At 41.5% G+C, this 27,261-nt stretch overlaps 2 protein-coding genes across 25 annotated transcripts in view; one reads left to right on the top strand and one right to left on the bottom strand.

Moving 5' to 3' along the window:
- Positions 1–311: 311 nt before the first annotated feature.
- The window catches only part of LOC308471662 (uncharacterized protein), an 81,488-nt gene continuing 54,538 nt past the window's right edge, over positions 312–27,261 (top strand). For 2 of the 6 annotated variants that reach the window (XM_080995982.1, XM_080995981.1), the window contains exons 1-3: positions 319–1,224; positions 1,623–1,824; positions 19,934–19,956. In XM_080995982.1, coding sequence (XP_080852108.1) covers positions 1,708–1,824; positions 19,934–19,956 — 140 coding nt within the window. In that variant the 5' untranslated portion in view covers positions 319–1,224; positions 1,623–1,707. Of the gene's footprint in view, positions 1,225–1,622; positions 1,825–19,931; positions 20,551–27,261 lie in introns of those variants that run through there. The other 4 variants (XM_080995979.1, XM_080995980.1, XR_013983043.1 and 1 more) reach the window with 4 other exon arrangements.
- Positions 17,807–27,261, bottom strand: part of FOXP1 (forkhead box P1) — a 539,690-nt gene continuing 530,235 nt past the window's right edge. For all 19 annotated transcript variants that reach the window (XM_080995718.1, XM_080995726.1, XM_080995729.1 and 16 more), the window contains one exon: positions 17,807–23,056. In XM_080995718.1, the coding sequence (XP_080851844.1) occupies positions 22,912–23,056 (145 nt within the window). In that variant the 3' untranslated portion in view covers positions 17,807–22,911. The remainder of the gene's footprint in view (positions 23,057–27,261) is intronic.

Here is a 27,261-nt window from a genome sequence, read left to right as displayed (position 1 = left end):
TCTACTCAGACGTAAATACTACCAAATTAAATTAGATTTACTCCCAGGAAAGTGTGTATAGGATTGCCACCCAAGTTATACATAATTGGTTCAATGTAGACTTGGTCATACTTAAGAGTAAGATCACTTAAATCAATTGTTGTTAGTTGTGAGTCATTACCAATTTAAGTCCTTCGTAAATGTGGATCCAACCCTATATATTTCATGTTCTTGGGCTTGATAAGTATGCTTTCAAGTAAGTTTTGGCTTGATAAGTATGTGTTTTGCAATGACTTCAAAATATTCCCAAACTTTTCAGTTGACCCAGAGTGAGCTCAGCTCATGAGTAATGGCCTCCTGTTCACTAAAGGCCTGCAATACCAGAGAACCAAGAAAATAGGTGTGGCTAAAGAGCCTTATGTGAACGGCTGTTTTCACACTATACCTTTAAAGCACATTTCCCCCTCAAAGGATTATGGGCACTGTAGTTTACCCCTCACAGTTATAACTGCCAGCGACTCTTAACAAACTACCATGCCCGGAATTCTTTGAGGGAGAGGGGGCAGTGAAATATGCTTCAAATATGCTTTAAAGGTATACTGTGTACACAGCTAACAACAGAGAAACGTGGAACGTGAGAAAGACTTGGGGAAGGGCAGTAGTTCAGTGATGGAGCATATATAAGGCGGCTTGCTGTGTTCCTAAACGTCAGAGCTTGTTCTAATCACTGTCTGATAAATGGATCAAGAGAAAGAGGAGAATAAGAATCACCTCAGTTACACAAGGCACCATCTGCTTCGTCCCCACAAAGGTCCTGTTCCTTCTCAAAGGGACCCTTGGGAGCTTGAAAAGAAAGAAGATACCAGGAACCGTGGGGAAATCAGAATCAACACTAGGAATGACTGCACACTTGTCTGTCGCCACACTGTAGTGACTGTATTAATTTTAGAGACATTTCCTTACAAAAACATGGGGATGGGAGTTGGGAGATGATCCCTAGGGCTCGGAGTGAGTGGGTGGAGCCTGCCTGGCTGAGAAGGTTCCGGAAGGAAATTAGCATTTGTTGTAAAGTTGCTTAATAAGGCCGCTATGTTTTCTCTTGCTTTAAGATATTGACCCTTAACTGGTGTTAAGGGTGTCAGAAATGGGGGGCAGCTGAGTATTGTGGGCAAGAAGGGCCTCACCCAAAAAACTGCAGCCTGGTCTCAGTCTAGCAGCAGAAACACCAGCTTCTACAGCACTAAGGTAACTATGGAGCTTTTACAACAACCCCCATCCAACCTGCAAATGCATGGGAATGTTGCAGAAAACGGGAGAAAATTCAGGAAAAGATTTGAACTCTGAGAGCCACAGGGACTGAAGGGAGACCTGATAAAATAAAAATAATACCTTTGCATTTGGTGGGAGAGTAAGCATTGAAGGTTTACTATAACTTCTGGTTTGCAGAAGGAGAAGACATGAAGTTCAGTGCAGTAATGTCAAAAATTGAGGAGTTTTGTTTATCCCCCCCCCCCCAGAGAGAATCTGATAGATTTACAGGCATTCAGAGAATGGGCGAAAGTAAAGCCTAATACGTCGCAGAGCTAAAAACCCTTGGGCCTTTGGGAGTCTCTGATCAGAAACAGGATTATTTGTGGCTTTAGGGAGAACGCAATATGAGAAAGGCTGCCGTGTGGAGAACATCTTGCACTTGAAAGCACTCTCGAGACCCACAGTGGAACCACAGAGATGGTGAGGGCCCAAGCAGAAGAACTGAGGTCAGCTGTCCATGCCCTAAGCAAGCAGCCACAGGGACAGGAGAAGCTAAATGAAAGAGTGCAGCAGCTTCTTAACAAAGCTCCTGAGGTGAGAAATAGGCTTACTGTGGTCAGAAACAGTGTGCTGCGTCTGGGAAGGGCTGCTGCAAGCAAAACCACTTTGCAAAACATTGCTGGTCACAAGTCCTGAAACCCTGTTGTGCAGATGCCGCTGAAGATACATGTTTATCAGGGTGGGAATATTGCGTGTTTTAATACTCCTATATATTGCCTCAGCTGGTTCCTAGCTCAGGTGCAATTCTGGTATCTCCACTGCAGGATGTGCCATGCATATAATATGACAGGGTAAGAGCACAAGAGCATAAAAAGAGCCCCACCAAATTAAAGGTTTCTCTGGCCCAGCATTCTGTTCTTACAGGGATCACCCAGATGCTCAAGGAAAGCTCACAAACAGGACATGATCACAAGCAGTGAAAGAGAATATGAAAGGAGACGAGGTTATTAATTGCAGCTGCAGAGCCTCTGTTAAGTGCAGGAGCTCTCCATTTCTTCTTGTGGGGCGGGGAGTCTTCAGATTGCAAGTCTAAGCCCATTCAGTTTAGAAGAGGGCAGCCTATTTAACCAAGTAGTTTGTGAGAGAGGGTGGGGAAGGGAGCCTTGAAAAAATGTTGAGGCTGTTCCAGTTCTGTTCCCGTTTGCATTCTTAATTTGCTAACCTCAGGAATCCTGAAGGAGTAAATACAAAGAACTCAGATTTTGGGGGTGGTAAGAGAGGGGATCAGAACAGGGCAAAACTAATTACTGCCACACCCTAACTTTTCAACACAAATGTTTACTGCTAAGCATGACATTTGTATTTCAGCTCATCTAAACTAGGAATCATTTCCATCAGCGGAGCCGGGGGGGGGGGGGCGGAGCGTTCCTTGATCTGTGTGCTTGTGAGAGAAGGAGCAGCAGATGTTGAAGCAAAGCGCAAACACCCCTGCCAAGGTTTGCTAAGGATGGGAGTTTATCTAATGTGTAAACAACCACCTGCTGCAAATGAAAAATTGCTCCCCCAGCCACCTGATTAAGACAAACATAACGACGGAGTGAAGCTGAGAGGCAGCTTGATTGGTAATTTCATCAAGACTTCTGAACTGAACATTTATCTAGAAGCAGAACAGTGGGACACGCGCTTGGGAGTGGGAAAACCTTTCTCTCTCCCCCCCTTCCCCCGCTTTCCAACCTGCTTTTTCGCTCAAGGAATAGATTGGTGAAATGACATTTAAGAGACAAAACTTGGAAAGGATTTGAATAGTGAAAATAAACATAATGTTATGAGTTGGGGGGCGTGGAGTGCCGGACCCCTCTAATCCCTGGATCCAGGGGGTGTTAAAATCTAATCAAACCTTCTAATTCCTGGATCCAGCACAGGTTCGGTCACTGGAATAGCCTGGCCAGCCTAGTAATGACTCACTAAAGATGAGATATTAAGGGAACAAAGGGAGTGGCTCTGTGCCAGAGGGGGAATGGGTGGGCTGCCCTCCCTCAATTGTCTCTTACTTAGGCAGGTAGCTGTGTTGTTCTGACGCAGTCGAAATAAATAAAACATTTGTCCAGTAGCACCTTAGAGACCAACTAAGTTTGATCTGGGTATAAGCTTTCGTGTGCATGCACACTTCTTCAGAAGTGGTCTCTAAGGTGCTACTGGACAATTTGTTTTATTTTGTTTCTTACTTTGAAAGACAAAAGGTCAGAGTGGGAAGCTGAGTTGTGTGAGCTAGAAGCTGCATGCAAAAGCTGCAGGCCGGAAAGGCAGAGACAGAACCATACCTGATTTCCGCTGGAATCCAAGGCTGTGGCTATGGGAGAAGCAATACCTCTTTGTGGGGTGTTAATGAATCCAAGTAAATGTGCGTGTGCGCACACAAATATTTTTAAAAAATCAAAAAACAGGTTATTAGAAGAGTCAAGAGGCCAAGACAATGATGAAACAAAACATGTTTCTGATGGTGAGATTCAGTAAGGGGTCAAAAACATCTATCTGGAGAGTATCACAGCAGGGCCCAGGGGTTCAGTCCCTGAACTCATGGCAGCTTGCAGGGAACTTTACATGAAAGTTACCTCCATAGCGTTGTTGTTGTTCAGTTGTGTCTGACTCTTCGTGACCCCATGGACCAGAGCACGCCAGGCACTCCTGTCTTCCACTGCCTCCCGCAGTTTGGTCAGACTCATTCTGGTAGCTTCAAGAACACTGTCCAACCATCTCGTCCTTTGTCGTCCCCTTCTCCTTGTGCCCTCCATCTTTCCCAACACCAGGGTCTTTTCCAGGGAGTCTTCTCTTCTCATGAGGTGGCCAAAGTATTGGAGCCTCAGCTTCAGGATCTGTCCTTCCAGTGAGCACTCAGGGCTGATTTCCTTAAGAATGGATCGGTTTGATCTTCTTGCAGTCCATGGGACTCTCAAGAGTCTCCTCCAGCACCATAAGTCAAAAGCATCGATTCTTCGGCGATCAGCCTTCTTTATGGTCCAACTCTCACTTCCATACATCACTACTGGGAAAACCATAGCTTTAACTATATGGACCTTTGTCAGCAAGGTGATGTCTCTAGGTTTGTCATTGCCCTCCATAGCATTATGGATAGGCAGTTTTCAGCACAATCTGCCACACATCTGGAGCACATCAGAATGCCCATTCATATCCAGACGCAGATGGGAACGCCCATTGTAGTGTGCAGCCTATTTATAATGACAGATTATTTCAATGTCTGTATGCACAACCGACTTTAAAATTAACACTTGTAGTTCCCAATACACGTGTAGATTTCTGCTTCCCTGCATAGTTCATGTTCTCTGGAGCAGGGTTTGGGTATGTAAATTGCTTTGCAGTGCCAATCCTGTTTAGGATTGTAACCCGTTTTTATAGATCACGAGCTGAACAGCAGGTTGAACTAAGACGTTCAAAGCTCAAATCCATTACTCTAACCACTGGACCTCAAAGAGCCTTGAGCAGGTTTATTTGAAGGGGTAATGATGGTTTCTGCCTCAAGCCCTTAGAGAGCTTGGCTCTCATACACCACAAATCCTGTAGAACATTTGTCAGTGCACTGCAAGTACAAGAAGTGAGAGCAAGGCCAGAGAACAGTAGGCAAATAAAGATCAATACCAGAATAACCAAGATCAATACAGCAAAACTCACTTTTTAATAATTTGCCCAAAAGTATGTGTTCTGTATGATTTGGCAGGCAAGAAAAGATGGGCTTTTGAGTTCTGCAACACCACCTCTGCCTGTGCTGTATATTTTGTTCAAACAATTGTCTGGATGTGGTAGTTCTCCGTTACATCTGCTGGACAAGGGATTTTGTCTTGCAAGCATAAAACCCCTATTTCAATGTGGGCATTTTGGTTATTTGTTTGTTATTTGTTTATTTAACAAAATATACTGCTTGATTGTGACAAAACCTCCATGCAGTTTTATGTAATGTGAAAATTATCAATGAAAGCAGTTTAAAAAAGGAATATTTTTTATTTTAAAACCCACAAAGCGTTTTAATTAAAATTAGAAAGAGATGTAAGGCGTGTGCCTGGATAGGCTTGCCTAAACAAAAATGTTTTAAGCAGATGCCAAAAATAATACAGCAAAGGAAACTGTCAGTAGGCCAGGGGTTCCTAAGTCTAGGTGCTGCTACACTAAACTAATGATGTCTTACATGGAGCGAGCACTGTGTGGCACCTGTAACACTGCCAGTCTTGCAGATCAAAGAGGTCAAGTGGACACATATTGAGTAAATGGAACCCACAAGTAAACTGACCCCAAGCTGTTAAGGGCTTTGTATACCAACACTTTGAACTTGGCCTGGTAACAGTTTGCCAAATCATGCAGAGCTCTGAACAGAGGTGTTGTATGCTGGCAGGGTCTTGCTCTTTTGCAGTAATCCAGTCTTGAAGTAGCTGGTGCCTGAACTATTGTGGTCAAGGTCCTTTGCTCCAGGAAAGGTCGTACCTGTCAAAGTTGGTAAATATTTAAGTACGGCGCACTTGTATTTGGTTGGGCCATAGTGATGGGAAGGTGGAAAACAAAGTTGAGAAGTGAAATAAAGCAACTGGAGAGCATAGCTTCCCGAGTTAGTGTTAGGATGTACGTAAAGTAGCAGTATACTCAGGGGGGATAAGGGATGGGAGACTGATCCAGAAAACCCCATAAGCCTCTGGGATATAGATACCAATGGAAATCAAATTTCTGCTGAACACAAAGCTTAGTGCATAAAAATTAATCAAGTACTACAATGACTCGCTTTATTCATAATACTTAATGGTCATGTAATAGGCATTTTTATTCAGCAGTTAAAGTTCATAAGTGCAGGTTTTACATGTAGAAAGGTATTATGCTGATGGTTTAATTACACACCTTTTTGCACACCAAAAGGAAATGGATTCTGCAGCTTTCATAATTAAAGAAGGACTTTGGAGGGGAAATGAACTTTACAGTAAGCAGCCTATCACCTGATTTTTATCATGTGTTTTTGTTTTGCGTCGAGCAATTCAAAACCTCATTCTACAAATGTTAAAGCCATAAACGGGAGCCAGGAAGCGCCAGGGGGGTGGTTTGATTGTGATAGCCATTCCAACTGTATTCTTAAGACTTTACAAAGCAACCATAAACGTGTAGCATGGGTCTCATGCATGATCAGATGGATTCCCAAAGAATTATGTACATTAAGATTGGGCCTGCCTTTACTCTGAAAGTGGGTGGGCAAAAATGAGCTGGGGGGAAATTAACTGGACATTTCATGCATAAGATCATTCCAATTAAAATATTAAGCAGCCTGTATTATGGCAGGGCTACTCAGAGGTCTGGAAAATGTCCCACACTTCCACAGAAGGCTGAGAGGAAGCCTGTCTAATACCCCGGTCAGGGAACTGGAGAATAATGGCATTGTCTCTCTAAAAACAAGAACAGAAGAGTAACAGGAAACTCCTGAGTCCACTCAGATACAACAAAGTCTAGTGCCACCTAGTGACTAGACTTTAGAATCACACTATCCACACATCTGCCCCATTTTATTTAAAGAAGCTACAAATAATCAGCCCTATTGAAACATATATATTTCAAGACAGAATTAATCTCAGAAGCTTCCAAATAACTTGACCTGAATGAGGGCTCATCTGGTTGGCATCTGTCTGCCTTGGGAGACAGTGGGAGAGTGCACCTCCTGGGGTGAAGACAAACTGTTGGAGAGTTACAGTGACTGCTGTGGCTGGGGAGAAATGTTTTGTTGCACCTGGGGCAGATGAAGGTGTCCCGTTGTGCACCACAGTGTTTCATCTATTATGTGCCCATCAGAGTAATAACATTTTTGTCTGCCTTGCAAGATGGCTCAGGCAAGTTGGCTCAGTGTCTAGAATACAGAAGTTTACTGATACCATTGGGACATCCCTGCTTCTTATTGAAGCTACCTAATACTGAGTCATAAGGACGTGGGTGGTGCTGTGGTCTAAACCACTTGCTGATCGGAAGGGCGGCGGTTCGAATCCCCGCGACGGGGTGAGCTCCCGTTACTCAGTCCCTGCTCCTGCTAACCTAGTAGTTTGAAAGCACGTCAAGTGCAAGTAGATAAATAGGTACCACTCTGACGGGAAGATAAACGGCATTTCCGTGTGCTGCTCTGGTTACCCCAGAAGCGGCTTAGTCATGTTGGCCACATGACCCGGAAAAACTGTCTGTGCACAAACGTCTGCTCCCTTGGCCAGTAAAGCGAGATGAGTGCCGCAACCCCAGAGTCGTTCGCAACTGGACTTAACTGTCAGGGGTCCTTTACCTTTTTTAAAAAAAAAAAATACTGAGTCAGGCCTTTGATTTATTTAGCACAGTATAGCCTCCTAGTATGAATATACCCAGACGCTTAGATCTTCTTCTGAGGCCCTCCTTCAGGTCTCCCTCTGAGAATGGTGACAAGGGAGAGAGCTTCCTGTCTCTGGAATGCTCTCCCCAGTGAGGTACACCTAACACCTTCATTTACATTTTTTTGGTGCCATTTAAATACTTATATTTGCTCCAAGGCTTTTGAGACTAAGGTAATATTTTGTTTCTAGTGTGCTGCCCAAGCTTCCTGTGACTGTTACAGTGGTTGTTTTTTTCTGTTTTTATATGATATTTTTATATTTATGTTTTAAATTATTATGATAATTATTGATTGAGTTTCTATAACACCGGCCCAGTTTAAAAGGCCATAGGTTGTTTAATCATCCCAAGGCCTGAGAGAAGAGGAATGTTTTTGCCTGACCCCTAAATATATGTAACGAAGGCGCCAGGCAAGCTTCCCTGGGGAGAGCAGTCCACAAGTGGGGAGCCACCACAGAAAAGGCCCGTTTTTGTGTTGCTGCCCTCTGGGCCTCTTGTGGAGGAGGCACATGAAGAAGAAATGTGTTGTAAGTCACTTAGAGACCTCCAGGTAGCAAGAAACTAACAAGTCTATATAATAATAATAATTGCCCCACAGAGACCTCTTGGCAGGGTTATTAGGAGGAATATGAGCTAAGAGTATGGAATCTGATCCTGGAGAATGACCCAGTGGCTTAGGAGCTGCAGATTGGAATTCTGCATGCTTAGAATCCAAGAACTGGATCCATAAGCAGAAGCCAGGATAGTAGTAGATTTATTTATTTATTTATTTATTTGCCAGGCCTTTTTCCATCTGGAACTTGTAGGAACTCAGTTTCAACACCTCTCAATTGGCCGCTATTGCCATTCTAAGAGAACAAGAGAGGTGTTCGTGGTTAGTTCCGGTTAGCGCTGCATATAACTGGAGAGCTTCTATCACTTTTCACGTGAGAAAAGTTTTTGAGAACCGTTGAGCCTGAGGATTCCCCAACCCTGGTAAACTTCGTTAGAAGTATTTTCCAATTTTTATTAGTGGTTTTATTGCAGTGCTTTATCTGCTCCTGTTAGTCGGAAAAATAGCTTTAAATATTGAAGTGGTAATTAATGAATCTTTTATGTTGCAAATCAAACATTTTCATCTAAGCAGTAGCAGAGAAAGAAAAGAGGATTTAAAATATAATTGTTTCTGTAGCTTCCCTTCCTGGGTTGAATGCTTTTTACCCTTTGTTATTTCATTGCCATTTTTTTGGGGGGGGGCTTTATTTTATCTGTGGTGCACTACCTCTTATCACTAGGTATTTGTTGCCTTCCCTCTCCCTGCCCCCCCCCCCCGCCTGCCCCGGTTCAATATTTCTTACTCTGCCTTCGCCAGAGACATTCCTAAGTAGATGGAAAGTCTCTGAATGTGGAATTTTCGCATGAGTGCAAAATAATAAAAAGCATGTGTGTATTAAAAAGAGATCAGCTTAATGGGAAATGAGCATTGGGTTCCATTAATATTCTATTACAGTGAAAATCATATTTAATAAATTTTCTCCAGATTTTTTTTTAACTGTATTTTTCTCTGTTGCCAGCCAATCTAAAGAAAACATTGTACATGATACATTTGATTTATGTTGAGTAAATAACCTGCGCCGCTCCGCTTAGGGGAGAAAGTTTTTTTTAAAAAAATTAGCATAGAAGTCTTCAAATGCATTCCAGACGATAATATGAGGTTAATTTCCACATGCAAAAGTGATGTGTTTTGTGAAGCAAAAGGGCCTTTTTATAAACAGTATTTTTGTTGGAGTGTTGTTGGCTTTAAAAAAAAAAATAGTATTTATGGGATCCAGCGTTATATGAAAAGAGCTGTAATTTATCCAACGGAAGCGTGAAATTAATACGGCCCTGAAGTAATGACTCCCCATGTAATGTTATTGTTTTGGAATCCTAGAGCATCATCTATTGTGTGAGCACCCCATCCGACCAATTTTGTGCCTGGTTTGTGCACATGTGCAGCTCCTCACTGCCCCGCAATCAAAAACGGCAGGAGTAAGATTGGCTTCCGACACGGTTAGGTAGCAACTTCGCCCATCTGCAAGTGAGGGAGGTGGCCTGTGTATACCAGTGAGGGTGAAGCTTGGCAGGGACAGGGTGCACTGCATATGCCTATCTGGATATGTATTCCCCGTTAACCATTGAGCTGTGTGGGTGCCAGGTTGTACACAGGCAGAAATGTGCAGCCACATACAAGCAAAGGGACGTGGGTGGCACTGTGGGTTAAACCACAGAGCCTAGGACTTGCCAATCAGAAGGTCGGCGGTTCGAATCCCTGCGACGGGGTGAGCTCCTGTTGCTCGGTCCTGCTCCTGCCAACCTAGCAGTTCAAAAGCATGTCAAGTGAAAGTAGATAAATAGGTACCGCTCCGGTGGGAAGGTAAACGGCATTTTCGTGCACTGCTCTGGTTTGCCAGAGGCAGCTTAGTCATGCTGGCCACATGACCCGGAAGCTGTACGCCGGCTCCCTCAGCCAATAAAGCGAGATGAGCGCCGCAACCCCAGAGTCGGCCACGACTGGACCTAATGGTCAGGGGTCCCTTTACTTTACCTATACAAGGAAAATGCCTTATGCCTCCAATATCACCCAGTCTAGATGTTACACTTACCGCAGGGAGAAGCCTACATATTGCCCACATCCAGCAGCTTAATCATTCTCATCATAGAAGCCAGAGCCGTTACTGTGAGCTTCACTGTCTGCAGTCCACAGCAGTGGCGTTTGCTGGCAAGGGCTGAGAAACTCAAAGCATGACAGAGACATAGGAAGCAGCCATATACTGAATGAGACTCTGGATCCAGCTAGCCTAGTACTTCTGTCAACACTGGCTGATAGCGACTCCCCAATGCTTTTAGGCCTCCCTGGAGATGTCTGAACCTCGGATCTTTTGCATGCATCCCTGAGCTACGACCCTTTTCCCTTAAGAAGCCACAACCAGTAAAGTTATGAACAGCAGCAGGACAGGGTGCAACTCAACAGAGGAGTGAAGTTTTTTAGAGCTAGACGACCAGGGGCATTGAAAGTGGTGCCCTCGTAATGATGTGGTCCACAGTTCCCAGTAGTCCCAGCCAGTATGTCTTCTTGTCAAGGATGATGGGAGCTGCATTTGGTGGATACCATATTGGCTACCCCAAGTCTGTTCATACTTGCTTGCATGCTCACTCAGTTACGGACGCGCACACACAGCAGTAGCAACAACTCCCATGTTTTCCTCATGACAACCATTATGAAGTGATTTATTATTGCCATTTTAAAGATGGGGATCTGAGGCTTAGGGGAAAAAGAGACTTGCCCAAGTTAACATGGCAAGTCAGTGCTGCAACTAAGATTTCAAACTATACCCTGGTCTATGTGAGGATGGCACCACTTGTTCTTTAAAGTCAAAGCTCTGTTTCTTTGGGCCTTTTCTAAGGAAGTGGTTGCTTTGAGCCAGAGCAGCATTGTCTGTTAGCTCCCCTTGCCTTTTCTCATACATACAAAACGATTGACGCAGCCCTGATCATAAGCCACAGTAGCCGACCCTTGTTGTTCCCTGACCCTAATTAATATTAGACTCTCTGACATTTATGTATCAGAGCCAGAAGCTAAACAGGAAACAATTTATGTCACCTAAAGCTTTTTAACAAATCGATGCAACTATTTGTAATTGCTTGTTTCACAAGATTAAAAGTGCTTAGGCCTGATCTTCGCGCACCCGTTTTGTGGCCAACATGACCTGGGCTTCTGTTATAAAACAGGAGTGTTGGTGATCAGCACCTATTTCCATCAAGCAATCCATATTGCTAATATTTCTGGAATTTTAATGTAGTTACAATTTATAGCCAATCAAATGTGGCTACCTAAATTGCTGTTGCTAGTAGACAGTTTAACTGTCTTTATTAATTACAGTATAATTTAATGTTTGAGTACAGGCACTTGTGTTGGTCATTTTTACAGCTAAAGCAGTTATGTGCCTTATGACGAACCATTTTAGCATTTTCAATGGAAATTTGCTAAAATGATGAGTGATAAAACCATCAAACTCTGGTAAATAATGGTTATTGCTTTGAGTGGAATTAATCTTTGAAAGGACAGTTACCTTCAAATTAGCATTAGAACTTGAAGACAAAATGGTTTTCCGACTTCTGTGATTACATCCAAATAAACATGATTGCTGCATTATGCCCAGAGAGTCGGTATCACCAGATGATTTTGCAAAAGTGTTCCTTGCCATTCAGACGTGTGTGGCTGAATGCTGACATTTATGCTCATTTTACAATTTACAGTGTATATGTTTTGAATTTAAACAAAGGAATCTTAGGTGTTCTCTTGTGCTTTGGAGACTAAGGAACAAATCTTGCTTGCCACCACCACTCCCTAGATGACATAAAAGCTGCTCCTTGTCCCTCAGCATCCCAGCTACAATAGTGAGACGATAACACTGATATACCTTTCAGGGTTATTGCATAAGTCAGTAAAATAATGCGCTTGAACTGCTTTTCAAAGCTCTAGAACTGTTATTTTGCATATAAATGTGTGCGTGCGCGCGCGCACACGCACACACACGGGCTAATGTCAACCACTCAACATAATAATAAGTAGTAGTTGCGGTCACTTTCTTAGAATGCATTCCTTTGTGCATGTTAAAGTGACATTTTAAAGTATTTAAGGAATCGAGCATTAATCTATGTAGGGCTGAAAGCTTTTAGCTTTGCACTGCAATCCAGTGCATACCTACTCAGAAGCAAGTCCCGGTCTTATCTATTTCGTTATGCCATTTCTAGACCACCCAAAGTCATCTGGGCGGTTCACAAAAATCAGTTAAAATGCACAAATACAATGCAATCAATAAACACAGAACCAGCACAAGCATTACCAAAACAGCATAAAAGCAGACCAGGATGAAATTTATGGAAAAACCCCACCCGCAAAAAGCAAAGAGAAAGCAATTTCACTTTACTATTTCATCAAAGCGCTAGAAGACTAATATACCATGTGTTTTTTTTAATCAGTTGACATCCATAGTTATTTGGTGGGGGCTCCTAGGATTTTTTTTTTTTTTTAAAAAGTTTGAAGCTAATAATTATTTGCTTTTATTTTTGGATTGTGATGTGTGCGGGGAAAGGTTTATTTTACGGGGTAGGTGTTTGAAGCCTTGAACACATAGGGTCAGGTACAAAAAAATATTTTTTGTTTATCGCTTTCTGATATTAACGTAGTTGTTCAGATTCTGGCAGAAATCTATAGTACACGCTGGTGCTGATTTTAAAGAACAGAAAGTAGTTAATGTTTTAGAGTAAAATGATACGGCTATTTGACACATATGGAGATAAATGAGATTGTAAAATAAAGAGCTTGTGAATAGGTTGGGGTTTGTGTCTGTTTTGGATGAGTAGTTTCAGTATAATTGATTAACTTGGTTGTGTGTGAGGCCCAGGAACTTAGCATTACAGTGGTACCTCGGGTTAAGTACTTAATTCGTTCCGGAGGTCCGTACTTAACCTGAAACTGTTCTTAACCTGAGGTACCACTTTAGCCAATGGGGCCTCCTGCCATACGATTTCTGTTCTCATCGTGAAGCAAAGTTCACAACCTGAAGTTAAGGTTCTGGGTTAGCGGAGTGTGTAACCTGAAGCGTATGTAACCTGAAGGGTATGTAACCTGAGGTACCACTGTATTTAATTTTGTGTTGGCCACGTGGGCCCTGATCCAGAGCAGTGTGTGTGTTCTGCTGCAACTTTGCATTTGGATGTTTTTGTACGCCTGCAACAGCTGGTTGCCATTGGTGTTAGCTTTGACATTGTTGGTCAAAGGAAAGACGAGCCTGGATACATTACTCCCTACAAACAGGTGTACATTGTCACAAGCTGATGCCTTTGAGGTCATGTTGATGATTAGGTTGATGCCATGCTCATGAGTTCTTGCGGGAGACAAACCACGAACCCCAGTTCTCATCTAACAGTAAACCAAACCATGGCTTCACTCATGATAGTGTAACAGCAGAGGGAGTGGTGAAGGAGCAAAGTGGCCACGATTTTCTAACAGTGCACCATTCATGCTTATTAGGGTTAGTGTTACATGCATATCAATTATTATGTTGGTCATGCTTTCGAAAACACCCAGTAAGAAATTTCTGTATCCTTTAACTGAGGCTGCCACCAATAGCATTTTGTCTTTGTTCAGGATCGTCTACCAATTCTAGTTTCTGACTCTTAAGCACTTCCACCTTTCTACTTGCTGCAGTGTTTCTTCATGCTGCTCATAGTACATTGTCATAAGTTATTCTTGCGTATGCACAGAAGACGAAATGCACCGGACTGCACTTTAGACCTGAATCGGAGCCTCACTTCAGTTTCCTGAAGGTTCAGGTGTCTCCCCACTGAATGCCCATATAGCATTGGATGCCCTGTGCACCAGGGCAGCTGTCAAAGCAGGAAAGTGAAACCTGCACCCCATTTGGTATGTAGAGGGGGGGAATCCAAATCCCCAGCAAAGACCCTGTTGCCCCAAGAGTTCTTGGCGAGGATTGGATATGCCCCTACCAGCTGTTTTTGAGGGAACATTCTTTATTTCCCCTCATTGTAAGTCAGTGCTGAGGGACTGGCTTTTGGAGTTGCTATCTTCTAATCCATTGTCTGCACTGGTGTTGCATTATTTGCTTTCAGAAGTACATAAGATCCTGGCTAAGTTACACTGACGTTATCTCAGCACTAGCTGTAACGAGAGGAGTGTTCTTCCCAGTTGCTGCAACGTAAGGATTAAAGGGAGCTAAGTAAATAAATAAGAGTAGCAAATACTTAAATTTATGCTGTTCATAGCAGTACCGAAGTCAATGAAAACAGCATGGTGTTCCACAATAATGGTACCGTGATCTGGATATGTTAATTTAGTGCTTCGTTAGTTCGAAATTGTGTGTTGAGTCTTCAGGAGCAATCATTTATGATTTCATATAGCTCATTCCACATCATTTCAATTATGCAAAGGATCAACAAGCTAGTTGTGCATCATTTCAGACAACGAAAAGCAAAGTTTTAGTCCCAAGGACATGGCTGAAATCTGCTGGAATTCAGTTAGGCCCTGGTTCACATGCCCAGGCTTCTCATATTCTTGGGTTCAACAGAACCACAGGGTGAGTTACTCAAGCCGTTGTGGGCTTGAAAGGAGAAAGGCAGGAGAGTGCTGGTTTTTCTGTTAGAAAAAAGGGAGAACACCATGCGTGAGCTGAAGGGCAGCAGCCAATAGAGCTGTCATTCATCTGAACTAAGGTGTCAATATGTGCAATTAAACCATGTTTCTTAAAGGCATGACAGCCTCCACCAAGTCTTGCTTCTCAACGGGAACACAACCCTGGGTGAGTGCCAGGAGCCCTTTGGAATCTCATGCACTGCTCAGCAGAGATGGGTGGATGCGCTACCTTTGTAACAATATCCCAACCAAGATAGCTTTGGGGGAATGGAGAGGGCAATCACCAATGAAGCCCACCGCTCCTCCCCGTCCAAGCCAATACTACACAACTCTATGTCATGATGCAGAGCTGGCACAGATGACGTTAGGGAGGGGGGAATGGTTTCTGTGAAAGTAGAACTGGTGGTGGCAAAAAGAGCTGTTTTTGTTGGTCCTCTGCCCCACTTCACACCTTCCCTTTCAGCCCACCTATAGATGCTGAAGAGAACGTATAAGCATGTATTCTACCAAAGGGGAATTCTCTTTACAGTGGTACCTCGGGTTACATACGCTTCAGGTTACAGACTCCGCTAACCCAGAAATAGTACTTCAGGTTAAGAACTTTGCTTCAGGATGAGAACAGAAATCGTGCTCTGGCAGCGCGGCAGCAGCAGGAGGCCCCATTAGCTAAAGTGGTGCTTCAGGTTAAGAACAGTTTCAGGTTAAGAACGGACCTCTGGAACGAATTAAGTACTTAACCCGATGTACCACTGTACTTAGGAATATGCAAAGCTGTATTATGTCAGGTCAGACTACTTGTCAGTCTAGCCCAGTATCATCTACTCTGACTGCAGCAACTTCCTGTGGGCTCACCTGCTCCTATTAACTGGAGGCACCTTGGGATCTTCGATGTGCCAAGCATGTGCTCTGCCTTTATGTTGTAGCTCAGGCATAGGCAAACTCGGCCCTCCAGATGTTTTGGGACTACAGCTCCCATCATTCCTGACCACTGGCCCTGTTAGCTAGGGATGATGGGAGTTGTAGTCCCAAAACATCTGGAGGGCCGAGTTTGCCTATGCCTGTTGCAGCTAAACCTGGCAGTGGAGAGTGTTGATAATGTAGCATTATGAACGCTGCAGTGTTATGGTCTTCTATAGACAAATTTACTTTATTCACTGTATTGCAACTGACAGGTGAAATAAATTGAGTATTTTCTCTCTAGATATACATAGTGTAAAATACACTATTTGTGAAAAAAGTTAAAATCTACTGTAAGGAATGAAAGGAAGGTAGATAGATCTAGGACACATTCCCAGTATTATTGTAGCCATAAAGGTGCATTACCTATTAATTTCTGCTAATAACATTGCTGTTACATCAGCTGATGAAAAATCAATAATAGTTCAATACGCTATTGACATCAATTAACATAACTTTCCCCATCCATTTAATGTTATGATAGAGTATTTTTATAAAATCATTTCTACTAATTCAAGCATTTATCATTATATGCAAAAAGATTGCTTGATGAGAATATTATAGACGGTGCATGTTTTTGACATTAGCATTTTATTTGGATGACTAATCTTGCAGATGTGAAATTTTAATGAATTATTCATGAAAATGCTTTTCTCTGAAATTTTAGTTCCTGCTATTGCTAGTTATTAAACACTTTTTTATTTTCCTTGATGTAGAAGATAAACGTATGCTTACTCAAAGAGAGGTGGGTGGACTGTACTCCCTCCCTACAATTTGCCTATAGGGACAATGATGCTCTTTAAGAGTGGCCTAATGTATTGGCCATCGAGTTTTGCAAAGCATCTGTGTTTCTTAAGTGAAGGACTTATGCCAAAACCAATGGTACTGAAATCAATGAAACTGCTGTGAGCTCACAGCGTGACTCTTCAACTTCATTAATCTGAATGGCCTGTGGGAAATTCGGAAGATGCACATAATCAGAAGATCAGATAAACAGGAGTGAAGGAACTGTTTGCACAGAGTAACTCTTGACTTGGCATGTTGATAGTGACTTTGGATCCAAGTGTCCTTCTGCATGAAATGGCAGCTGCTGGCATTAGTGGAGGAGCATCGTGTGAGAAAAGTGAACCCAAATCCAGAGAGGCTGGCTGCCGATCATGACTGGTTGCTGCTTTGAACCCAAGCTTGCTAGAGCTATGAGAGGAGCTACTCAGAGGAGCCACTCTTGGGGTTTAATGTTCTCCTTTGAAGGTGTCAGGTGCAAATACGTGTAACCGTATTTCTTAAAGACACTAGTCTCCACTGTGCCTCAATTTCCCAATGGAGAAGCGACCCTGGTTAAGTGCCAAGACCCCTAGAATCTCTTTCTACCACCTGGTGGAGATTGGGGTGGCTTGTAACAGTACCATGCTGAAAAGTCCCACAACACTGTTCATTCATATATATGGTCTAAGGTCGTCGTCCCCCCCCCCCCCCCCGGTCAGTTTGTTCTGGGCTTGAATGAATAACAGAAGTATTTGTATTCACGATGTGACAATTTGGAAAAGCTTTACGAGTTGCACTTCAATTTTGTTTTACTGCATTTGTTTGTTCCCTTTTTACTCTTTCAGGGTAAATCCATAAATAGTTCCCAGGTTTTTACTAGGGTAACAGCGGGTCTTTTAAGTAGGCAGCTTAGGATGGCACCAAGTTCAGTGGGACTTGCACCAAGGAAAATGTGAAAAGGATCATGTTCTAAGTGATGGTTTTGATCGTATTTTCTCAGTAGGTGGGTACAGAGTCTGCATGGTTAGTGAAGTTTGGTTTTAAGGCAATGACTTGATTAAAAACTGGCATCTTCACCCACTGTATTCCTTCCCGACATGGAAACAAAAATTTAAAAAATATGCCTGTGCCAGTGAAGGACAACACCTCCCATTAAAGCTATGAATGGCTGGAAGGCTCCTGCTGATGAACTTCCAAGGGGACAAGTAGACATAGGTGTGGTATATTTGAGCACAGCACCAGCATACGGGGAAAGCAAAAAACACATGGCCCATGGCAACAAATATCACCAGTGTGAACAACCAGCACTTTTATTGCATTAGAGAATGCTATAATGTCAGTAATAAGTACTGACTACACAACATTTTATTGTCTGCATCAACAGACATGGAATGATGGAATTACAGTTGATGTAAGGAATGAGTTTCTTGTATGCCTCAAAAACCAAAACAAAACAAAAAAAGGGGAATCTTGTTACTGGCAGCACATACACATGAAGAACCATGCTAACAGTCTGGACTGTACCATTTTCATCAAGGCTTTTGGGAAGGAGATATCCTGTTACTAACTCTGGGCCTGTTTAAAAACGTGGAACGGGTCTGCAAATGCAACTCTCAAGACTTTTAAGAATGATAAATTAGTTTTCCGCGACATCTAAAAAGTACGTTAAGCAAAAAAGATACCAAAACTTTCCAAAAGAGTTTAAAACACATTCTCCATGCTATAAGGAACGTAGCTTGTCAGCATTCTGAAAACTACAACAGTTCAAAATTATTTTTTAAAACTTTGATATATTTATATATATATATTTATATATAAAATATCTAATGATCTGTATTATTCGTAGATTCATACCCCCTCCCCATCTCCTCCTTCTCCCACCCCTGATAAGCTGATCATGGGCGCTATGGCTGGGTTCTCCTAAAGGAGAATCAAACATTTTTATTTATTGTATTTCCTTACTGAAGTTTAACATAAGCCTTGATTCTTTCCCCCCACCATTTTCTTCTGCCCCTGGTCAAATGTAGAAATCCAGCAGGTTTTAAGCATTTGAACTGCATTGTCCCAAACCAGAGAAGGGATGAGCTTTACACAAAAAGAGGGTTCTGGCTATGGAACTCTTTCTACTGTCGGTGCAAGAAGTTGCTAAGAGTACCCGCTGCATCCAGCCCTTAGGGGGACATGCAGGGTATTCATTTCCGTCTAGAGGTCTGCAAATGCAGCAGAAAGCTGCAGACACGTTGCTGCATTTAGAGTCTATGTGGGGAGGAAGACTTTCCCCTCTTACATCCCCGCCTCCTGCTCTGGAACAGGTGATCAGAGCTGACAGCTGAGCTCAGCTGGGGGAGGGAAGAGAGCTCAGTCAGTTCCATGGAGAGGTTTTTATTTTGTGTGTGTGTGTGTATGGATAAGGTAGGCTTCGACTCTCATTCCTGACAGTGGTTTACCTGTACTACTTTCATTATGTACGCTTTTCTTTTGAGAGAGAAAATAAAATAAAAACAGAGCATGTAACAAATTGTCTTTACATCTTGGCACCTTGTAAAGTATTTCTTTTTTTTTATACAAAAGTTCAATAATTTTTGACACTCTCCATTATTAATCACTACTTCACTGATAAAACTTTGAAAGTGTGACCTTGGAAATTCATCATGCAAAGTATTTACTGCAGGAGGAGAAAACATTTTTTTGAAACAACTTTTCCCCGCCCCTTAAGACAGCCAGAAATAGGCAGTGGTAGGGAAATAACAGAAGGGGCAGGGAAAGTATTTAAAATGAAAACAAAACAGCATAACAGCAACAACAGCAACAAAAAAAAACCTGTACAAAAATGATTTGATCCATAACAGGGGGGTTGGGGTTGGGGGGTTGGGAATCATTTGTCATCTATGTTACATTTTAGAAGCCAGAAGGAAGGGGGGGGGGGGGAATCTGCCAAAACCAAAACAAAGAGTTTGGGATTTTCTCCCACATGTCAGCAAATGTCATCCAATAGTCTTAAAGCAAGGATAACTAAATAAAATATATGTGCAGCATATTCTGCAATTCCATTACATACAGTAGGATTTTTTCCCCAAAGCATTTTTTAAAAGTATAGTTTATATAAAGCAGTTGCACAAAAAGCAAAGGGTGTTTTAACAGGTATGCATTTATTCCTTTTGAGGAATGATATTTTTTTTATTAAAAAAGGACCTTCTCCCTCCCCCCCATTTCTTTCCCCTGCCGCCCCATCCCACCCACCAAAAGACAAAAAGGATCACAGAGACACATTGGGCTATATATGTACAACATAATAAACCCCACCCTATAGGAACAATTGTTATTATTGAAAGGGACACAGAATCAGAAATTTGTAAAAAATAGCAAAGTTTGCTTGATGTAAAGCCTGAGATTTTTCTCTTGGTTCTTCTGCAGGTCAGTGATACCTGCAAGATACGGTAAGTCTAATTTTTTATTATTTCATTTTCTCTTTTCTTATTTTGCTACAGTCTTTAGACTATGCATGCAAGACATATAACTAAGTGCAACTGAGTGAAATGTAGTTGTTTTTTTAAAAAAATTACTCATTCCCTAACAGTTTGAACTGAGGTATGCGTACTAACAGTTTCTCATGCTGTTATCTTTACTCGTCTAGCTACACATGCTGAGAATGAACTAATCTACCAGATTTTTATCCCCTTTTGGAATACCAAGCTAACCAGCAAAACCACTCAGTTTTTAAGCACGGGGATCGCTTCTTGTGATCCCCCCTGGCCATCTCCTGCACGCCATGGCGCTGCCTGAATAAGGTTTGTTTCCAAAATGTTTCAAATGACCACAGACTGCCCTCCTTTAAATTAAAACAAAATCAGGAAAGGGGGGTGGGTGGGAAGTTGTGTTTTTATATATTTCACTGTCAGTAAAAGATGCAGCAACTTGCATCCAGTTGAAGTTAATGGCAAAAATCTCCCATTGACTTGAATGGTACCAAAGTTTACAAGGGGACAGGAGTGTTATTCTGCGTGGAAGATGCTGACCAAATTTCAAAGGGGGGGAAAAACCCCCAAACACAACAACAGTCACAATCACTCTAAGGTCCTGTGCACAGATTAAAGCAAATTAAACAGAAATTGCCTTGCAATTTGCTTTAAACAAAAGTGAATAGGATTTGCAAGGCCGGAGACCAAACAAAAGGTTAGAAAATAAAATTCTGGAGATACTATTATATGGTTCAGTTTAAGTTGCGAGAGTTCTTCTGAATATTACGTAAGCGTCTCCTTTGTTTTGCAGGAAAATTAGACTACTCTTCTGTTTTCTCAGGATGAAATGCTGTCCTTACATGCTCCCTCCACTTAATACTGTTCCATAGCTTTAGCCTTAAAAGGTCTTTCTTTACAGAAATACATTTGGTCCCTGTAAAGAAACAAAAAATAAAACAAAACAACAACTTTGGTTCAGCAATCTACTTGGTCTTCTAACTTAGACTCTAATAAAGGAGCAGTTTCCCTTCTCAGGTTAGCCATAGCCCGTATCTTGACATTTGCTTCTAAATTCTTTCACCTCCTTTGATCAACAATAAGAGGATATTTGGCTTCATAAGATAAAGCATATAACAGAGAACATAATTTACCTTTGTGTAATATCTTTGGTAATTTTAGGGGGAAAGGTACAAAAGTAGAATATAAATTAAAGAACAGAAAGGCGTTTGAAATTAAAAAGCTATAGTCCGACATAAATAAGTGAGTTACGGAGAAGTGGCTGGAGAATGGAAAGTGTTTAGATGTGCAGTGATCAATGGGTACCAATGTTTTAACAGCAGCTGCCTGCCCGCATTTGCTTTGAAGAATGCTGCAACTTGCAACAGTGCTAATTCACCCACAGGCTTCAAGTTGTCAGTTTCTGATACTGGTTGGTGTAGTATTGTGTAATGTTCTTAACTGCAGTTTGCAGAGTTAAAATTATTAACACTGTACAACTAGTGGGCCTTCCCTAGAAGTTGCATCCAAAACCTAAATTATATTCAAGCTGATGGATACCACCAGTCAATTCTCAAACTGTTTAATCTGTTTAACCACGTATAATGCTCCCATAATGCCCACTTTCGAACGTGAATCGAAAATACGTATAGGCAGATTGGTATTTTAGATCTTCCAGAAGCATTCAATGTCCCAGAAACTCAGGTTAAAAGGCTAAGAGCTTTCCACGATTATATTCATTTCTGACATCATAAAACCCTGTATGGTGTATGTTCAGTGTTTTTTGTGCTGTTAAAAGTTTGTGTTACTAAATATTTACCATTACTGCAAAAAAAGAAATGAAAGCCCAGAAACAAAACTCTGAACAATGATAACAACATACACTGCTCTGTGGAATGAATTTGCACCGCATCCTATATACTGTTTTGTGCTGGTTTGCCTTTCATTCTCAATTCTTGCAACTACCTTTCTTTCTGATCAAAGATATCTTTGCACACGGTTACAGCAGCTTTTGAAACCTTTTTCTTTTTTTGGGGGGGGGGGGGAGGAGTGGGAATATAGCCCAAACTGGAATGTTTTCCATAGCTAAAGAAAACATGATGGCATCTGAAGGAAACTGGAATGAATGGTAGAAAAAGAACTACAAACAATTCCAAGGACATTCAGCTTTGTATAATAAAAACACCTATTAACATTCATCACAAAAGTACAGAAAACATTTAAGCCTCAAAAGGCTCTGGCCAGTTGAGGCCTGAGGTCAGAACTTAAAATGGTGTAGGAGAAGTAGGGGGGAAATCAAAGTTATACACTAAAAAAATTGGGAGAATTTTCTTTTAACCCCTCTTCAGTACACACACACACTTATGCACGCACACATGTAGATGCACGTGTGCACACACGCACACGACTTCCCCATCCCAAATGGAAGCAAAGAAAGAAAAAGTGAAGGCAGTGATAATCAACATGCGATACTGTGCAAATATTGTCCATTGGAATCCTCAAAATCTGGGCAAAGGCTTGATCTGCAATTATGTGTACATGCTCAGCTTGATGTCTTCGGTGTCCCAAATTGGAAGAATTGCAGTCCAAAGTCTGCTGCCAAATTGTGGATAAATGAATTGGTTGAACAAATTTACAACACTGATGTTGACTGTGAGAGGGAATCCCAAGTACCAAACAAGTCCATCCAATGCACAGAGTACAAATTCCTTTGTTTTGTTTTTTTTTCAACAAAAAGTAGAAAAATCAAAAATACTCCCAAATGGGATACTTGATGGCACTAAGAGTTAACGTACTTTATAGCTGTCAAAATGGACCAAGTGTTTCCTCCAGACTGTACAATAATGGGGAGAGATTTCACAGCTAATTTTGAAGTATATGGTTTTTTTTCCTCCCTCCCCGGTGATCTTCATTTGCAGGATCACATCATAGACATATTCATTCAATGTCCTCATTTACATTTTCGTCTTCATAATCTCTGTCGTGGTCAAACTCTGGACTGTGATTGGCTGTTGTCACTAAGGACAGCGGGCCTTCATTTTCATCTGGATCTAATGGTTCTTCTTTAACATGCACCGGGTGCCTGTGAACGTAAGAAAAGGAAAGAGGAAATGTTGATGAGCAATTAATTACTTTTTAAAAAAAAAAACCAAGCCTGTTTGGGTTAGAAAAAGTGACCCACAATTCAAAAAGGTTATTCAGTTCTTTATAATAAAGCACCTATTTTTGTATAATTAAAACAGCTATCATTTTACAGCAACTGCAGTTGTTTTTTCAAAGGTTTCCGAGAACCTGGAAATACAATCTCTCCTACCAAACGAGGAAAATGACAAAGGGGGAGAGAGATCCTAAGGTGCTTAAAACTCTCCCCCTTTTTAATGGTTGATATGGCACACAGCTCTCCCCCCCCCCCCGCCTGTTTTTTTCACAAATACATGTCACATTGTGAATCTTAGTTTGGCTGCAAAGGGCAACGGGGGAGTGGGGGTAGAGAAATCCTAAGAACGCCAAGATTCAATAGAAAACAAAACCGGGAAGCAAGCTTTCTTCGTGGGATTTAGGGAAAATGCTCTCGAGTGACACATTAGCTTGATTAATACAATCTTCGGATAAATAAATGAAATAAGCATCTGTAAAGCAAAACAGTGGTTTATCAGCCCACTGAGCTTCTGGAGGCTGGGCTAATCATCGGTTACTGTGTGTTCTGCTTCTCTAGTTAACATGCAGAACCTGTGAGGCAAGTCTCCAGAGGACGACCCCAAGTGAGGTTCTATCATTAATCAACTTCAAGCAAACACAGCAAAGAGACACCATGATACATGCTTTAAACTCCAAATTAATGCATATTTTTACAAACTGTCAATAAGGGAAGAAAAGCCCTGCCAGGAAACACAAACGGAGAGGAAAAGGCTCGCTCAACACAACAATATGATAAGAAAGCAGAGTCCTAATGAGAATAATAACACTGTCAGCTGTAAACAAGGCAGAACATGATCCTCAGCTCGTGGTGGGCACTAAGGATGCACTAAAGAGATGAGATCTGCCAAATTTCTCATTATAGAATAGCACGTGAATAACCCATGGGGGAACAAGGGTTGATTATACAAAACGGGCATGATAACAATTGAAAAATGTTGTCCGTAAATCATATTCACAACAACCCCTTTACAAATACAAATTACCTTCCTCTTTTTTGTTGTTGGTAGCTTTTGATATGTAAAATACCCCAGCAAGTAAGCAGTGTCTTGTTAAAGAGACTTTATAAAAGGGAATCAGATTTTATTGGCAATATCATGTGAACAGTAATAATACAACCCGTTAAGGAAAATCCAGTTTCCTTTGAAAATAATTGATGTTTAAAGCAATCCCCGAAAATAAAGTAAGGGTAAGTTCCAAGTCTCTCTTGATTTATAACCCGCAACCCTGGATGTTGCAGTCAACGAAATCTAACCCTTTTAATTTGGCAAGGCAAAATAAAGAAATAATCCAGTATGTAAACTTTCACTTTGAAGTGGTTTGAAATAGCTGGGACGTTCTGAGTGGAGGGGAATGATACAACCCCAGAAAAAAACACACACGTAGAATTGCCTGTTGTTATACTGATCAGCATCAGCCACTTGGTGTGAAACCAGGAATCGCACCATGAGAAGGAGAATAGCCCATGTAGCTGCCAAAAGGGAAGCAAGCCACATGATAGTTTCAGAAACTGAAATGAATGAAATGCATTCATTCATTAATATTACTAGTGGGCTTTGAAACTCTCCAGATGTGTCAAGTGCACCTCAAATCTTTCATCCAGTTCAGGGTTTGGAACTGTGCATTGCTACATCAAGACAGAGGCATTTGCCTCAACATACAGCTTTTCCTGAAAAGGATCACCAGGAAGAAATGATCCTTTTGCTGAGTTATTTAGTTTATGAAAGCCTGTAGGGAAACGTGAACTATATAACAGTTGCTCGTAATGCAAGGCAGCAAAATGCACTATAAACAACACCCCAGTCAACCTGTGGCACTTTCATTGTACCCTTAGAGTGATGGAACTACTTCCTAGACTACCAAGGGCTGCCTCTCATGGGCGGTTTTTATGACTGCTTTGAGAAACACAAGATCTGTTTGGCTAGATCCACAGCTTTCTATATAGATTTTTTAAATCACATGTAGCATTTTCCTACTGAAACTTTTTACATATGTGTGAATGGCATGGAGGAATAATCCTGTGTTGTCAAATTTAACAGCAAATATGTGAAATCTCTCTCTGTGTGATTCTCTTAGTTATATGCTTGCATTCTCTTGTAGCTTGGCATTGCTGTATCACAGTAGGTGCTGAATCCAGGCACCAAATATAGCTGCGTAGGGTTAAAGGTTCATTTCTGATCTGTGTGTTTGGACGTTAGGGTTGCTGAGCATAAATATACTTAACCTAATGGATTTTGAAAACCTCCATCAAGTGCTTGTGAGAGACATGGGTGCAGCATCACCTTTAACGTGGCCCCAGAAAAAGGGTCCTCTTCTGCTTGCTATGTTCCTAGCAGGGCGGATTTGTATTCACTAGGTTGAAGAGAGTTCAGAAAGATGGGAACCAAGATTTGGGAGAAGGGAAAACCTGTTTCTCCTTCAACATCCACAACAAAAGCTGCATTTTAGAATGGGCCTCAAAACAGAGAAAATGGTAGCTGTGAAACATTCATACTGTGAATCTGACATATACTCCCTTTTAGTTCTCTTCAACAGAAAGTCTCGTTAATATCCATAATTATAAAATGTATATGCAATATTGGGCAAAAAGCCACCATAGCACAGGTTCAGAGCACATGCCTTCTCATGCTTATACGTTCAAAGCACATCAGCTCCTTATCAGTGTATAAGGTCTCAGATTCAATTCCCAACACCTCCAGTCAAAGGATTTCAGGTAGAATTATGGGCATGAAAAACCTCTATCCAAGTCTTTGGAAAGCTACCACCAGAGTTGGCAATACCGTATTAGATGGGACAATGGGCTTCATTTGCGTCCCCATATGTTACAAGAACTTGAGTATATCCTGTCCGTAGACAAGCACTGCTTTCCTAAAATAACCAATCTGAGAATATTCACATTCTTTTTTTGGGCTAGGATACCATTGAGAAATGTGAAAATGAAAGAAATATTGGTTCACACATTATTCGAAACCCCATAACTGTTTAGAGTTGAAGAGCAGAATCTTTTATATGTTCCACATGGTTTAGAATTCCTATATAAAAGTCTTATAAGTCCTGTTACAGCTGGGAAGGGGGGTGAGGGAAGAGACAACAGAAAGAAAAGAAAGGTAGTCTCCAAAGATCAGTACTGGGAGTTTTAAAAAAAGACTTTGCTTTTCCTTCCTTAGTACCAGAATTCCCACTCATTCCTTTTAACTTACGTGACTCTTTCTTCTGAAGGGGTTAACTATAAATAACCTCACTGAGTGCAACTTTCCCTTCTGTTTACATCCGAGTAATTCTTTTGTTTGTCCATTCTGGGAAGAGAGGAGTTTTTAATAAAGCTGATTGTTGTTTAAAGCCACTGTGCTCTAGTGGCGCACACAGCATGGAACAATTTGCTTTGTGGCTACCTTTGGAGCATGTCAGGATGAAAGTGTTATGTCCCCAAGCTGTAATTATGTGACTACTTTCTAATGTTTCAAAAGAGTGGAGTGGAGGGGTAAGGAGAGATTAGAAGGATTTTCAGTGTATCATAAAGAAAAGCAGTGAATCGGATGGCAATAAGATTTCTGCAGGAGTGTTATACTTGCTTAGCTGTCATGTTAACAAGGCACTCTATAGTTTGTGATAAAGTTTAAAGGATACACCTACCGGAATTGTTAAAAACAATTTACTTTATGGCAGGGAAGTATATTTTGTAAAGGAAAAGAAGAATATCATCGTACAAGGTGCTCAGTAGAAGTAACTACCTAGGATGGTACCAATACCTTTGCGTTGAATACTGGTGGATAATTATATCCAGCTAACAGTATAAACTCTTTTGACATTTGAACATCACTTTTTGTGCTTTTCATGGGCGTCCTCAAGCAGAGGGAAATGCTCTCCCTGGATGAACCATAATCCTTGGATTCCCAGCTCTCATTCTTTTTTTTGGGGGGGGGGGGGAGGTTCCTAGCACCTGCAGATACTAGGCAAACTGTGGAGGAACTAGTCTCATTTGTGTTGTGAGAAACTAACCTGCTCCTGCCACTCATGTGTTTTTAGTGGAAGAATGAAGTCATATATCAGTGACTGACATTTAGGAAAGAAGATCTAGCCAATTAGACAAAG

Source organism: Podarcis pityusensis (assembly GCF_964106645.2).
Source record: "Podarcis pityusensis genome assembly, chromosome: 2".
Lineage (NCBI taxonomy): Eukaryota > Metazoa > Chordata > Lepidosauria > Squamata > Lacertidae > Podarcis > Podarcis pityusensis.
This window is presented reverse-complemented; position numbering and strand designations above follow the sequence as displayed.